Consider the following 15,985-nt stretch of genomic DNA (forward strand, 5'->3'; position numbering starts at 1 on the left):
AATACTTTAGGTCATTGCACAACACATTTGTGAGTTTTTTTTTTTTGGTCCGCATGTTGGTAAGTATTTAAATAATATGTTAACAATCAAATATGATAAAACAGTACAATTGTGCATAGGCTAGAAAAATGTACATGTGACAAAGAAATGTTAGCTCAGAAAATGTTGGAGAGCTTATGTTTGAATCGCTGACTATGACCTTTTAGCACATGGTTTTTCTCCCCTAGTCAAAAACTAAACAGTATGTAGCAGGGTTTTTTTTTTTTGTTTTTTTTTAAATTATGGTCAGATAGTTTTAATAATTTTGTTAAAAGGCGGTTGTTCTCGAACCTCTGAAGGGTCCTCCACGGGGCCTTGGTCTCTGTATCTTATCCAGAGTTGCTGTGGTGACTGATTCCGTTCAGTTCTAAGACCATGACTGTTCCATGCATCTCGGAAAGAGTCTAGGTTGCTCTGTATGTGTGGACGGAAAACTCGGTGCAAGGCGTACAGATGGATTTCACTGTCTGGATTAAGTGTTCCCTGATGTTCCAGTGAAGTGAACATCTGATAGAAAAGGTCTAGGGCATGCTCGTAGACATCTCTCCACATCCTCTCTATTCTGTGATTAAAATCAGATTGGAAATTTTTAAGTAATGTAATTTTCATAAAGCATTACACTGGTAGAGTCTATAACACAGCAACAGAAAATGTTATTTACCGCTGATTGTGGACACTTCGGCCTGTGATGTGAGAGTTCCTGTTGGTGCCTCTGCTCCTGATCATGAATTCAGCTACATCGGCATTCTCCCCACCTTTATCAGACCGAACCCTTGATGGCAGTCCGTACTGCTCAACAGCAGCAATAAAGCTCTCCAAGACTGTTCTAGCTCTGTTGTTGCCAGCCACTGTCAAGTAGACAATTAGTCGACTGAATCCATCCGTGCCACCATGGACAACAAATCTCCATCTGTGAGACAATATGTAAAACACAAAAAAAAAATCAAACTTTTTTTTAGAACAATTAATTAAAATTTCTATAATATGGTTAAGGATTCCTATGTCAATACCACTGATACCTTATTAGCTTATGGTTGCCGTCAATGTGCCATAAGGAGTTTGGACCTGGAACAGAATACTGCCGTCGTCTTAATACATGCAGCCGTAGACGTCTGATGTTCACTCCTTCTGCATCGACTCTGCGTAAAGACTCCCGCAGTCTTGAGACTGAGAGGTGGGCAAAAATAACCACAAACTAACTGGCCACTTCATACCTATATTAACCACCTGACCAATATTGTAAAAATATCTACCAGTAGAATTTCAAATATTCATCAGTTAGTGATACTGTCATGGTCAATTTTGAGGAAAGAGTGTCAGTATAATAAAATGCATAACAAATCATGGTGCTTAGTAAAGGATACATACACAATCATGAGCTTAACTTTAGCTTGGCTCACTAACAGATCACTTATTCATAAATTTCAATAACAGGCTTGTTATACTCACCAGGGACACGCACACCTCTTGCATTCATAAATCCATGCATTAGCTTGTAGCCGGTGTTTGGATGGCTTCTGTGGACTTCACTTACAATACGATCCAACTCCTCATCAGTAACAGATGAATAGAGGTCTGTCTTTCTACACAGATGAAAAACACTGAGTAATGTTGGAGTTTATGAAAGATTATCTTAGACTGGTCGACAATCAGGTCTATAAGTGATGACGTGATGAATCCTGCTTCCACGCTCAAACTGATCTGTGTTTTTTAAGAATGTTGTGCTTTTAACACGTTTTAATGCTTTGCATCTTGGTCTACCTAATCTCAACAAGCCCCTAAAAACAGTCAGTGATCACTGTCGGCCTCTCTAGGGTTTCATTACCACTGTTGATTTTAAAACTCAGTTTTTAAAACCTGGGTGTAACTGCAGCCCAGACCATGCAGCAGTATATTAATGACTAACCTATATTGATGACTGGGTGGATTATCTCGATTGTTCTCCTGACTGAAGTTTTGTCCATTTACAGCAGGTGTGTCGAAGTCTGGGCCTTGAGGGCCGATGTCCTGCAGGTTTTAAATGTGTCCTTGATCCAACACAGCTGATTTAAATGGCTAAATTACCTCCTCAACATGTCTTGAAGTTCTTCAGAGGCCTGGTAATGACCTAATTATTTGATTCAGGTGTGTTGACCCAGGGTGAGATCTAAAACCGGCAGGACACCGGCCTTCGAGGCATGGAGTTCGAGACCCCTGATTTACAATCCTGCAGTGCGATTGCATTTTGGCCCTAAACATCGAGAAAAGTTAGCGTCCTACAGCTTCACTGTGTCTGTGCTGTGTAGCTAGCGATCACATAGCACATCATTATATACCAGCTAGCCCAACTTCATTAACCCCACAAAACGTTTACTTTCCTGTCTTCATTTATGTTGGAAGTGATAGCAGAGCTGTACATCTTAATTTGATTTAGAAAACTCTTGGTGTGAACATGCTATATTATACTTAGATGGAAAATAGCGAGCTAACTTAATGCTAACTTCTAACTCCGTTAAATATCATATATTCTGTTTTCATGGATGCCTGGATGTTAAACTTAATTGTTGAACCTGGTAAAGGAGCAACGCTGATAATTTCATTACAGAATTTAGACAGTTTTTCAGTTCTCAGTGAGTAAATACCTTAAGCCGTTTTGTTCCATACGCCTCCTGATTGTCCTTTCAGACACTCCGAACCTCGTCGCAATTTCACTCGCTGTCAATCCACAGAGAACATGATGCTCTAAAACGTTAATCGGTATATCAAAAGCGGGGCGTCCCGTTCCGTGAGTTTGATGCTGTTCCGCGATGCTTTGCTGGAGTACTTCATGTAAGTTTGCAGTCACTCTACCATCAATGTCTTGGTTGGAGAGTGCGGAAATAAGTCCAAGAATTTCAATAAATTCCTCAGTTATATTTGTCACATGCTCCGGCTGAGCAATTCCTGCTTCAACATTATCTGCTAGGTCTAAAATATCTCTTACCAACTCAAGAGCGATTTCACGACAATCCCCCATGACGGTAGCCATGTTTTGCAAGGAACCACTCCAGACCAAAGCAATAGTTTTTGACTCGATATGTGTTAACCCCGCCTCCTTGCCGTGATGGGTGAGGCTGACAGATAAAATTATTTCATGATGAGAGCCAGGCGCCAGGACTGCCAAAATGAAATAAATAAATATATCATTAAATAATTAATTAAATGTGTCAATAATTTATTAAATGTGTCAATAATTAATTAAATGTGTCAATAATTAATTAAATTGTGAAATACGTAAATAATTAATTAAATGTGTCAATAATTAATTAATTAAATGTGTCAATAATTAATTAAAATGTGAAATACATAAATAATTAATTAAATGTGTCAATAATTAATTAATTACATGTGTCATAACTATTTATTTAATTAATTAATTCCAATTTTAATTAATTATTGCCACATTTAATTAATTATTTAATGGTGTATTTAATTAATTCATTATGGCAGTCCTGGCGTTCCATATTGGTGACACTTAATTTTTGCAAAACAAAACTAAAACTATAAATGGCACTAATCTAAACTAAGCTGAAAACTAAGGATTTTCAGAAAATAAAAACTAGACTAAACTAGCAAAGAATTGGTAAAAACTAATTACAACTGGTAAAAATTGAAAATCTGGAGTCGAAACTAAATAAAAAAAAAAAAACTAATGGAAATGCCGAAACGTTTAAAACCCTGGTGCAGAGATTGGCAAATCTGACCAGGAAACGTTATAAAATGGATTGTCAGAACAGTCAGCGTTAAAGTCACCTTTGACAGTCCAGACTAAGATGGCATTGGACATCTTCAGGGCGGAAAAGGGTTGGTGTGACCAAGGTGTGGTTTGGCTTGTTGTATGCATATTTTGAGATCAGATGGCTCCGGATGGACCAGTTACCAGGGCATGGAAGGAGGACAGACTCATTTAAGAGGAGAAGGAATTTCCTGGGATTGAAGATCCTCTGGGTGAGTGGTTGATTAAGAGCATACATAAAATAAAAGCTATCTGTTGTTATTGATTGGTAATAGATTGATGATTGGCCACATCTACAGCGGTATTGACTTGTGGTGGACGTAGTCTGCTTCATGTTTAAGTAATCTAATTAACAGATTGAAAATAGACCCATTAAAGGAAGAATATGCAGCGCCACCCTGTCAGACGCCAGTGATGGTGGAGCTCAGTGATGAATCAGGTGAGCTGCATTCATGGCTGAATCTAAACAGAGTTTCCCCTGCTGTGGTCAGGGAGGGAGAAACCAGGGGAAGGTCAAATTTAAGAGAGCCATCTATAAACGTTTATGTGTCAAATTAAACGGGAAAAAAGGGGGTGTTTTACTGTTATTTTCACATCGGCATTATTATTGTATCAGAATCAAGTACTAAGCATTGCATTGGTCATCATCTAATTGAAGTTTTTGATATTATACTAACATTTGCGTTCCAGTGATTGCTATAACCTCAGGTTGATCTTTTATTTACAGGTGTTAGGATAATCATATAATCTTTCTTTGCAGGTGTAACTATGATTATCTTTATACATATTGCAGTTTGTTGCTCATTATAGAGTTGTGCTCAAGCTAATAAGGGTTAAAAGCTACAGTCAGCGCGATGTTTGGCTGATCTATGGATTTGAGTGACTTGGAGCAAAGAAGGCCGCACGCGCTTACACACCACTGATATCATATTATTCTTTGTGATCTTTTATTCAATTATGTCTTTTGCTAAGCTTAAGTAGTGGTAGTTGATTAAATGACATTTATTAAAATATTAAATACCTGAGTCAGAACATTACACGCAGATCACCTTAAGAGTCTGGGAAACTTTGTAGCTGCCTAACTTTTTTGAATGTTCTAGCTCCGTTGATTTGACACATTGGAATGTGTCAAAAAAGGGGGGGAAGGTTGAGCTTTAACATCAAACAAGGATTATTTGAACATTTTATAACTTCATTTGTGTCTTTAATACCCTAGGAATGGTAAAGCTTAAGCTAATAGCGGTCCGAGAAGACGGACCTTTTAGAGAATCAGTGAAAAAGCATAAACTATCACTTTCATGTTTAATCATTACTCATTGAAATTAACTGAATAGCGTGTAGAAGATTTGTTAATTTCTTTGTCTTTTGTTAAAAAGAGGGGTTTCAATAATTTTCAGACACACCTTGCAAATGTGCTTATAACGAGTTGGCACCTGGTCTTTTGAAGGTCATAAGCTTCGTTCGGCGTGATTGTCCGGACTGATATATTGTAGGTATTGACTTTGAGTGCAGAGGGCTAAATGTAAACACGCTTACACACACATAGGATATGATTAGAATAAGTCCCTGGGACATTCTGAATGTTTTAGACCAATTCTGAATCACTAGAAGGTCAATAGATAACAACATTAGATTATTAGGGGTAGGAAGAGAGGTGTTTTGGTTTTCTGTCTCTTACAGAGAAAGGAACAGACACCAGACGAGGTCACAGATATGCGAGGATCCTTCGCAGCAGAGACAGACACAGTGACTGCCGAGACATCAACTGGGTCCAAGGGTCATGGTGTTTGGGCTCCAGCTAGTCACCACAAAAGGATGGATCCCATAAACACAGCAATAACCATGAAGGGGTTGGCGGAAATCCGGGAACACCAGACCAACGAAGTTCGAGAGGCTTTTGGGCAAAAAAGGGGGACACCTTCCTGTTCCTTTTTCTGGAGGATACACAGATCGTTGTTTGAAATCGGGGCAGAATAATCCCCTGATCTGTGCCACGACTGAAGGGTTGTCTAACCCCTAAGGTTGAAGAAAGAAGAGCAGAGGATCACCCAACTGGACGACACTGGTAGCTGCAGCAATAAAATAAAGGCTAAAAGCTCTTTGACAGAGGTTTTAGTCTGAGTGCGTCTGAAGGGTATAAGGTAGCACCAAATAAAGCTGTGGGAGACAAGGGGAGTGTCATCTGGACCTGCTACTGTTGGAATCATAGTTTTTCTTGCATCTGAATTGCGCAAACACAGAGGTCATCCCACATATGGTTCGCCCCTCAGGGGGACAAAGGACCTCAGGAGTGAGAAGAGATGAACCCGGCCACACTGGATTATAGGGTGTAGGTGAGCTCATTATTCTAATGAGCTCATCAGGGGGAATTGTTAGATTATAATATTATTTAATGCCATGTTATACCCCTAATTAAAGATTGTGAATTATTATGTAGTTTTAGTTTGCATTATTCTCCTGAATTAGAAGAAGCTGATAACTATTGCATTAGTTAAACTGATTTGCATTACATTAAACTGCTGACTTGTTGTGAATGAATGACATTGTTTTATGATGCATTATACTGCTGAGTTATAAGAAATACTGTTCGCAGAGAGTTATTGTCTTATTTGTCTGATTAGAAGAGAACATGCTGGAGTTTTCTGCCCCATCTCAGCAGGAGCAGATAAACAGGGAGCCAAGGTCGTAGCTTAGGCGCCGTGTGAGAGAAAAGCATGTGAGTGTTTAGGCTTTTGAGTGTGTTTAGGCTTTTTATGATAAGGTGGAGGCACCAGAGGCTATAAGAGTTTGAGCAATGCTCCACCATTTTGAGATCTGAGGCTGTCTGCATACAGTGTCCATCTCCCACGCGTGTGTGCATTAAAATCATCGTTTGACTCAACCCGGCCAGACCAGTGTTGTTATTGTGGTTTTTCCTCTTGTGTCCATCCCCAATTTGAACTCGTAACACATGTAAACTTACGAAGTCCGGACTGGCGAGAACGCGAGTCCGGACTCTAGTATTTGAGAATTGAGAAACCAGGGGCCCTATTTCAGGAAGCCGGTTTAGAAAACTCAGAGTGAAAAACGATACTCAGGGTTGAGTAACCCCGAACTGTCCAACTCGGAATATTCGGTTTCAGAAAGGCTGATAACAATTAGTTCAATCAACGTGGAGTTGCTTTAACCCCAAGTTAAGCTCGCGCACGAGGATACATAAAGCCCTGATTAGTGGAGCACAGATTAAGCGAGTCACCATGGAGACGGAGGGAAAGAAGGCGCGGTCAATGTATTTTACAGCGCTTGAGGCCGAAATTCTGATGGCAGCATATGCCGATAACATGCAAATTTTGCAGAAAAAAAGTAACACAGCCTCAGCTGCAAAAGAAAGGGAGCATGCATGGCAAAACAAAGCCGACAGAGTCAATGCGTGAGTGTTAATTTAAACATTGATCTAGGGATTTCCACCCATTTAACACGTTATTTATTTTATTTTATTTGTTATTTTATACATTTTATTTTGTGATGTGATGTGAGCACAGGTGCAACCCAACAGGCCCCAAACGTGCCTGGCAGCAAGTAAAAATGAAATATAAAAATATAGTCCAAACAGGTATGGTACAATTGTATTATGAGCCATAGTGCTTGGTCTGTAAATCAATTGCAGTTAGAGGCTACATTAATTTTCTGTCTGTAAGCACTTATTGAAATTATCTGAGCACATTACAAGTACATATTTGCTTACTCTGTATGCTCAAATGTGGCCCGTTATAGCCAACAGAAAAAAAGCAGAGGCCTGAAAAACAGGTGGGGGTCCTCCACCACCACTCACAGAGGCTGAGCAGTTGGCCCTCAGCCAAAACAGTGGGCGCCCTGTGGCCGAAGGCATCTCTGCGGGGACATCCTCTGAGTCAATAACCCCACAAGACACAAGTGCCTACATAGGGGGTAAATTCAAAATAATACATGATGTGCATACATCCTTTCTTCACAGTCACCTTTGCAGTGCTACTCATTCATCTGATAAACTCTTTACCATAATGGATTATTTTGTAGTGAAGTTATTTTCCTACTGATTTTGCCTTCCCTCAGTCTTGGTTGTCTCTGAGAGCATAATGACAATGAAGTGTAAGGTGATTGGTATGTTTGTTAATTGCCATTTGGTCCCTTGTAAGTTATAAGTGACCTGTATAAACCTCATATTCTATCAGTTGATGGTGGTGGTGTACTGCATCTGGTGCAGCCTCCTGTTGAGCCAGACCAACATGCAGTTGTGAGTAATACTCCACAGATTATATGAGTTTACAGTAGAACAGCAATGTTGTTAATTTCTTTACTGCAGGAAAATAATGAAGAAACATTGACAGCTGTTACAGAGGAGGAAGCAACAGAGACACTTTATGAGGTGTACATCTTACAATGGAAAATATAACAATTGAATAAAATGTGGTACTATAATAAAACCATGGACTTTCTATGTCTCTAACAGAGTGATGAAATGAAGTGGAAGAGGGTCCGGCCACTTCTCCAACAAACCTTTCCTCAGTAAGATGTTCAGCACTGATTTACAACCAACCTAAGTAGGCATGTACTATGAATGCCAGTGCTATTTTCTGTGTTTCAATAACTCCCTGTAAAGCAGCTGTACAAGACCTATTTGATCAAGAAAATAAAAAAAAATGCGACTTGGATTTGGAACACTTCAAGCAGCAGATCCAAAAGACCAAGATTGAGATTTTACTGCTGGAACATCAGTTAAGGGTGGGTGAAGTGGTCAGAGATGGACGAATTATTTCAGTGTTTGAACAACATAATAATATACTTATTAATACTTTGTGTACAGGAAACACAGGCGACCAATAAAGCCAGTTGAACAAAAAATCTGTTTATTCTTCTTTCAACATGTTGAGGTGATGGGTCAAAGGAAATGATTGTGACATATGGTGTCTCTGACTGCGCTTCCATCTTGTATGTCCGTGGGAGGGTCAGGATGTTCATGGTTTGGATCACTGCTGTTTGGTTCAGAAGGACAGTGTTCTCCTCTAATTGTGGCAATGTTGTGAAGAATCACACATGCCACAATAATGTCACATGCCCTTTCTGGGGTGACCCTGAGTCTTTGCAGGCACTGGAACCGGGCCTTAAGCATTCCGATAGTCATTTCAACTCTGGCTCTTGTCCTGCAATGAGCCAGATTATATCGTTGCTGTGGGCCCGGTTCAAGGTCAGGGTAAGGGGTAAGCAAATAGGGTAAACATGGATACCCCCTATCACCAAGCAAGTAGCCAGTGAACTCTCCTAAGACAGAAGGATACACTTCAGTTCAAATGTCCCTGTAGCAATTGGTCTTTATATATTTTAAAGTATTTTCAACTCACCATGTCCAAATTTTGTGCTCAGTGTACATTCACAAAAAATTTGTGAGTCATGAACAGAGCCTGGCCACTTGGCTTCCACATTTGTGATAATGTTGGGAGCATCACATATGATCTTCACAGTGCAGAGAACACAAATTAGCATCCATTACTATAATGGAATAATTTGTTAGTTTGAAATGCTACAGGGAACTATGTACCTGTACATTAATGCTGTGGAAAGACTTCCTGTTCACATAGTCTCCTTCATTTACTGAAGGAGCAATGATTGGAATGTGGGTGCCATCTGTACAGCCAATCACGCCTGGGAACCCTGAAAATAAATGTACAATTTAAGTAGTAGTTCAAGTATCACCACATCATGAATTAAGTTTCGTTCATCCTGATACCTGCAATTTTGTGGCATCCCTCTTTGATAAATCTTGTGGGTCTGTGACCGGGGAACACCACAAACGTGTACAGGAGACGTTTCAGTGCAACTGTAACATTCCTGACTGCCCGACAGACGGTAGCCTTGGAAACGTGCTCAGCTTCACCAATATTATACAGAAAGCTCCCGTTTGCAAGAAACCGAAGTGCAATACAAATAATATGTAATGAACTGAGAGCATGTCCGCGATGTGTCACATGAGCAATATTAGGCCTGAGGATGTTATTCAAATAAATTATAGATTGTGCTGAGAAACGGTAACGTTCACACAGAAAATCATCAGGAAATGATAAAATGTCCAAATGCGCTCTGATCACTCTCTCCCGGCGGAGAGCTCTGCGGAGAATTTGGGCTTCACGATCTACTGGCTCTTCAAGGACGGGGCACGCCATGTCTGACACTTCCTACTGTCAGGTTTCTGACAAAGAGGCGGGGACAGTCAGGGTTAGTTGTAGTAAACCTGCTAGGGGGCAGGTTAGCTTCACGGCGTGTGTCGTCATAGTGACTCACTCAGGCTTCAGCTGAACTCGCTTTGTGAAACCGAAAACCCAGAGTTTTCGTTAACTCAGGGTATACTTACTCAGTTTTTCCACTAAACCGGCTTCCTGAAACAGGGCCCAGGTGTACGGCCCAGGGCTTCAGAGACAAGCAGCCGAAACTGAAACTAAAAACTAATGGTGAGTTCAGCAGGAATTCGGGATTTCAGAGTCCCCAGTAAGAATTTGAATCTGAAACTTCCTCATAAACTCGGATTTCCTATTAGGAAAGTAAGAGCAGCCCCACCAAGACCTACTTAACAATCCAAGACGGCAGCAGTGAATGTAAGGAGCAGTTAAACTGTAAATCTCTGAATCAGGCCTGCCTCTGCTGTATATGTGTGACTCACTGAGCACACACAGCATGTTAAGCACAGCTGTTAAGCACAAACAAATAAAAGTAAAAGTGTTCTTATGCTGTGGTGTTTGAATGGTTCTACGTGCTGAGAAGCAAAACAAATCCTGTTTGTCCCGTTTTCTAGAATGTAGTCCGTAAATCCGAGGTGTATTGAACGCAGCAGCTATCAGTACTTACAGCTGGAGGAAGGCGGGGCGTTTCCCTCACATACAAAACACAAAGTTACAGGAGCCACAGTGAGGCGTGTGTGGGAGCTCTGCTTTATCCGGGGTTACCGGACTTTGTGGCTGCTGTGGTTTATAAAGGAGGATGAAGATGCTGCTGTTTCTCCTCCTGAGCGGTAAGAAACTCTGAGCTCAGTTTACCTGTTTAATCTGCACTCAGTCACAGCACAGCGCCATAAATTCACTCATTCCCGGAAAACAGCGACCTCATGACGTTGACTTTACCTGTGAGAGTGTGAACGATGTCTGAGAGGGTCAGGACTAACAGACTGCGGGCTTTCAGGTGAAAGCTTGAGAGTTTCTACCATGGGGGAGGCTAACTATGTGCCAAAGTAGCTCAATGTGCCAGGGCGTTGCTGCAGATAAGAGTGCAGGGCTGATAAGCGTTAAGTCACATCTGAACATTAACAACAGATGTGACTCACAGAGGTCTCACTCTGGAGGAAACTCTCAGCACTTTCAAATCAAATCAAATCACTTTTATTGTCACATCACATGTGCAGGTACATTGGTACAGCACATGTGAGTGAAATTCTTGTGTGCGAGCTTCACAAGCAGCAGAGGTGTGCAAAATACAATAATGTAAACAAGCAAAATACAAGAATGGCTACATCTGAAACTAATAAATATATGTACAATATATAATAGTATATGCATTTCTGGACGTGCATACTAAATATTTTTCTACGTGTGTGTGTGTGTGTGTGTGTGTGTGTACACATATTTTACAAATTAAATAGAGTAAACAATAAATAAAATATATAAAAATATACAGAGTGAGACATGTGCAAAACAGTGGCATTACTGTACAGTATGGAGTGCATAATGTTGAAGTTCCAGTAGTGAAGCTGAGGTGTCTATGACGTGTTCAGCAGTCTGACGGTCTGGTTCCAGCAGCTCCTCCATCATGGAGGAGGTTCCCTCACTGTAACAGGTGGAGGAGAGAGGAGAGGAAGCACAGGTGGATCCTCTGAGGAAGAGGAGCGTTCCTACGAACCACATGATCACATGACCTGAAGGGCGTGGCCTTCAGTGGTCGTAATAAAGGAACAGTCCTCAGTATTGACTCAGTATGATGGATTGTTTGGATTTGTCTTTGTTTCTCTGGCTTTTCTTGTGTGTCGGTTTCCATCTTCTACTGTTTCATATTGATTTTATTGAAATGTGCCATCCGGTTAAATAAGTGAAAATAACTGGCTAACTTTTAGTCTGATCCAGTTTTTTTTCTTCTTGAGTGAGTGTTTACATCTCAAAACACTCGCTCACAGCTTTTCATCATCCTGTTTCAATGAATAAAACAGGTGTGAGGTCACTTCCTTTGGGTGGAGTCAGCTGCTGGTCAACTTGAAACAAACACACAGCTCAAATCACAGCTTGTTTTTTTTTTCTTTACAAAGAAACCGTCTTTCTCTCTTTTTTTTCTCTCTGGATCCACAGTCTATGTTTTTAATGTGTGGAGTTTGCATGTTCTCCTCTGTGGGTTCTCTGTGGGTTCCTGCTAACAACATGCAGTGATGGTTGATGATTGTCTCTCTGTGTTGTATTATGACAAACTACTCTCCTCTACATGACTTTATAAGATAAAAGCATAGGTATCACACAGCACTACTAATTGGGTCTCTCCATCGATTTTTTTACTATGTGAAGTCCACATTCCTCTGTCTCTTCCTCACTTCCCCACAGCTTGTACTAGTGGTTGCTTTTGTTACTGTTCACAGTGCTGCAGCCCGGCAGTTATGTTGGTTAACTTGACTCATTATTAGTTTCTTTTTATTGTTTTCCTTTAGCTTTCCGGCTCCACCTTTTCACTCCTTCTTCCACAATAAAGTTTTTCTACAAACTGAGAGAGCGCACAGCAAAGGCAGGGGAGGGGCCAGTGGCGTTAAGAGATTTGATTAGGCGACCCAGTGGCTCAAAAGTGCGTTAGGCCGACCAGGAAAACACCCAGTATGCCAGATTACTGGTCCAACCCTGATCCTACCTCATTCTACAAAGATGTTAATGATCAGAAAGTTGTAAATGGTTTCCACTACAACCACGTCTGCCTTAGACAGATTAGTCCCTGAACATGGTTTGTCTGGTTCCAGGATTCCTCATTATGATCCAATCTTGTTGTCACTATATAATAATATATTTAAAGATATACAAATAAATAGATAAATATATCTATCTTGTACATAGTTGTTACGTTTCATCCATTCTAATGTCTGATATCTAAAACCTGCAGGACACCGGCCCTTGAGGTCTGGAGTTGCCCATACCTGATCTAAACAGTAGTCTGGGACACACAAGTGTTGTGCCAGGGTAGGTATCCCCAACAGAATGGTTCCCCTGTGTTGGAGCACGCACTGGGCTGTCTAAATCGCACACAAACAGTATCCCTCCTTCTTGATTTTTAGTTCACACAAACTTCTTATAATGACTTATTACTCCTGATATTTTGGAGGTGTTAGCTCTTTAAACAGTAAAGTTACAAGAGGATACAAATACTTATCAGGCAACACGTCCTCAGTTAGTTGAAATAACACGTGAGAACAATAAATGTATAATTTCCTGTAGTAACCCACAAAATGAACGGTAATGTAACACTCATCTTTGACTTTTTCACTAAAGTAAAACGTCACTGCTTCCACTTCTAGTTGGTTGTAATGGAGGCGGAGTCAACTGGATCCGCTCTCTCTGGCCCAGAATGCTCCCTGTAAAACAGAAAGTAACCGCTCCTTTGTGTGTTAGCAGTAGCTGCAGGTGTGTTCAGGTGTCGGATCGTTCGGTCAGCAGAGGATTTATCGGGACTTTGTGCTGGATTTAGTGATTTTTACAGGATGGGGATGTTGCTGCTGTTCTTGCTCACCATAAACGGTAAGAAGATCACCCTGAACGCTGTTTCAACGGAGACTGTTACCTGCAGCAGCTCCGCATTTTGATCATAGTCACGCAGGTAAACCCGCGAGGTGCCAGAATATTACGATTTAATGATGAGTGGCTACACTTGTAAAAGTATGATGAATGGTCAGAGACAGTCCAGGACCCAGAAACAACTACCAAACACCTGAAGCAAGGAGAGAGTATGCTAAAGTAGAAGTTTTCCACCTAGGGAAAATATGGGCGTGACTTCGCTGAGGCCAGGTGATCAACAGATTTGAAATGATCTGAGTTCAGGTAATGTAAATTACTTCAGGTCTAAAACCTCTAAAACCTTGTGATAATAACAGTTTATAAGAAACATGACAAGATCATTATCCAAACGGTTTAACGTGAGCGGTGTTCTATACAGGCACTGGAGTGGACAGCTATCTCTGTCTGCTGTCATAGAGGCAGGTACACTCAGCAGTCAGAGTGAAGTATAGTTGTTTTATTTTTTTTTATTTTATTATTTTGGTCAAAAACAAAATGAACAATGGATTTTGGGGTTAAAAACACAATGGGGGATGTTCAAGTGTTGAATGAACAAATTAATAAATATATATGACTTGTAGTATACCCTAACTAAATAGATGAGAAGACAATATTTTATAACTTGTATGTGGGCTATCAATCTCAGTTTTTTCACCTTAAGACTCAGCAGCCTTTGGTGAACAATGTCTCTGTCTCTGTGCTAATCTATCTAAGACACATAATGAGACAAAAAAAGGCTTCATTTGCAGAGTTTGAAACCTCTGAGGAGGACAGATTTGGTACCCTGAACAAACATAATTCATGGCACCGGTAAAAGGTATATAAAAAAAAAAATCTTGAATCATGAGGGTCAGGAGGCTCATGTCTAAACATCACATGGTTTAGGCAATATGACAATTCAAAAACTTGTCCTGTTAGAGACTTCCAGCAATGATTTAGAATAGCATTTCCATTGTATTGCTATAGAACGTGGGTAGACTTTGTTGCTTTCAGACGATTTGCCAGAAATGTGTAACTCCCACAATAAAGACAGTCACATTTTCTGACAGCCTACAAAAACACTTCTGTTTTGATGTATAATTTGTGTGGGCAGAGTGAAAATTGAGCGAGTAAGAAGAGTTTTTTTCAGACATGAAAAACTGATTCAAAAAGTTAGAGTGACACACTCCAAACGGAGCTCCATATCTTTTGAAAAATCCTCATCATGGCACCCAAAACCTAACAAGATATTTTTTGGAAAATGCTAAGAGATGTGAAAAAAGTTGAAATATACAGTAATAACCCAATAACTGGAGAACATTTTAAAGTTGGAGTGGTGTTTGTACGTGAACGTATCCGTAAGTATTTAAGCTTCAAAAACAAGCAAGTTTTAGCAGAGTATTTGATGTTTTCCATTCATTTTTATGGTGCAGAAAGTCATAAAAAAGGTCAATATTTTAAAAATTATAAAGGTCATATACACTAAAAGATGTACCCAGCATTACCAGAAATAGCAGAATATTTTACAATTTGAACAGTAAAAGTAGCACAAAAGTTGTGGTATTTCGTTGGCAAAAAATACCAAAGAAAAGCAACTTGAAAATGAAAAATAAAGAATACAGATATGAACTCAATAGTGTGAATGCCTTTCAGCATTCACACAGTTAGTTTTATTGATAGCTTTACTACGTAGGTGTCCATGATTTATATTAAGTCTAATACAGTTAGTGCTTCATGTCCACTTTAAACACAGTGACTGCAGGTCCTCCTACAAGTGGCATCACTAATGCAGTTCACCTCCACAGGAATTACAGTTAATATAACCACGAGCCATAAAAACAAATAATATCATATACTATGTTTGACTTAAGTTGTTTGGCTGTGTGGGTACATTTTAACTAATGGTAAACAGTTTAAAATGAGCATAGTTATTTTAACTTACCATAATGTTATAAACTCTGCTGTGCAGATTAAAATTCATTTAACTTTCCTTTCATTCCTATTATTATTCTAACGTCTTTCTCCAGGTCTGTGATGCTGCCTAACAGAACTTCAGTGGTCACAATATAAACTCCTTTTACAGTGTGGAGTTTGTACCCATGTGAAAACCATATTCTCCTACAGCTGCTTCTCATTCATCTGAATTGCCGTGTTCACTTCAGAGAGAAACTTGTAAATTCTGCACTTACACTGTGTTATTTTGGTTAGGACATCGTCCCTCATCAGATCTGCTTGTTTTTGACCAGCTAATTAACACTTGTTCCACTGTGGAAATAAATAGGTGTGTCTGTAGTTTCTTGGCATGCAGAGATTTCAACTCCCTTGAACACATTTTTGAAGTTGCTACCTTATTTTGATTTGCCCCACTTAGGAAATGAGGGAGTATTTCTTTTCAAAGATTAGTTCATGACTCTCT

The 15,985-nt window shown here is 39.9% G+C and overlaps 1 protein-coding gene across 1 annotated transcript; it reads right to left on the minus strand.

Annotated features, from left to right (window-relative positions):
* Nucleotides 1-285: 285 nt before the first annotated feature.
* LOC146712779 (uncharacterized) lies at nucleotides 286-3,034 on the minus strand. Its single transcript, XM_085437038.1, has 6 exons — nucleotides 2,869-3,034; nucleotides 2,661-2,760; nucleotides 1,504-1,622; nucleotides 1,059-1,206; nucleotides 701-949; nucleotides 286-601 (listed from the first exon to the last, which is right to left on the minus strand). Exons 1-6 carry the CDS (start codon nucleotides 3,032-3,034, stop codon nucleotides 286-288), a joined length of 1,098 nt encoding a protein of 365 aa, XP_085293164.1.
* Between the last annotated feature and the right edge of the window lie 12,951 nt (nucleotides 3,035-15,985).

This window comes from Copadichromis virginalis, linkage group LG3 (assembly GCF_057382275.1).
Source record: "Copadichromis virginalis isolate Kocher_CV1m ecotype Utaka linkage group LG3, C_Virginalis_male_GT1.1, whole genome shotgun sequence".
NCBI classification, from domain to species: domain Eukaryota; kingdom Metazoa; phylum Chordata; class Actinopteri; order Cichliformes; family Cichlidae; genus Copadichromis; species Copadichromis virginalis.

Excerpts from the sequence above, each read along its gene's own strand:
- LOC146712779 (XM_085437038.1), bottom strand. The coding sequence starts at position 3,034 with ATGGGGGATTGTCGTGAAATCGCTCTTGAGTTGGTAAGAGATATTTTA. Across the intron at positions 1,207-1,503 it reads TGGATTTATGAATGCAAGAG|TCTCAAGACTGCGGGAGTCT; the intron begins GTGTGCGTGTCC and ends CCCACCTCTCAG. Across the intron at positions 950-1,058 it reads GGCAACCATAAGCTAATAAG|ATGGAGATTTGTTGTCCATG; the intron begins GTATCAGTGGTA and ends ATTGTCTCACAG.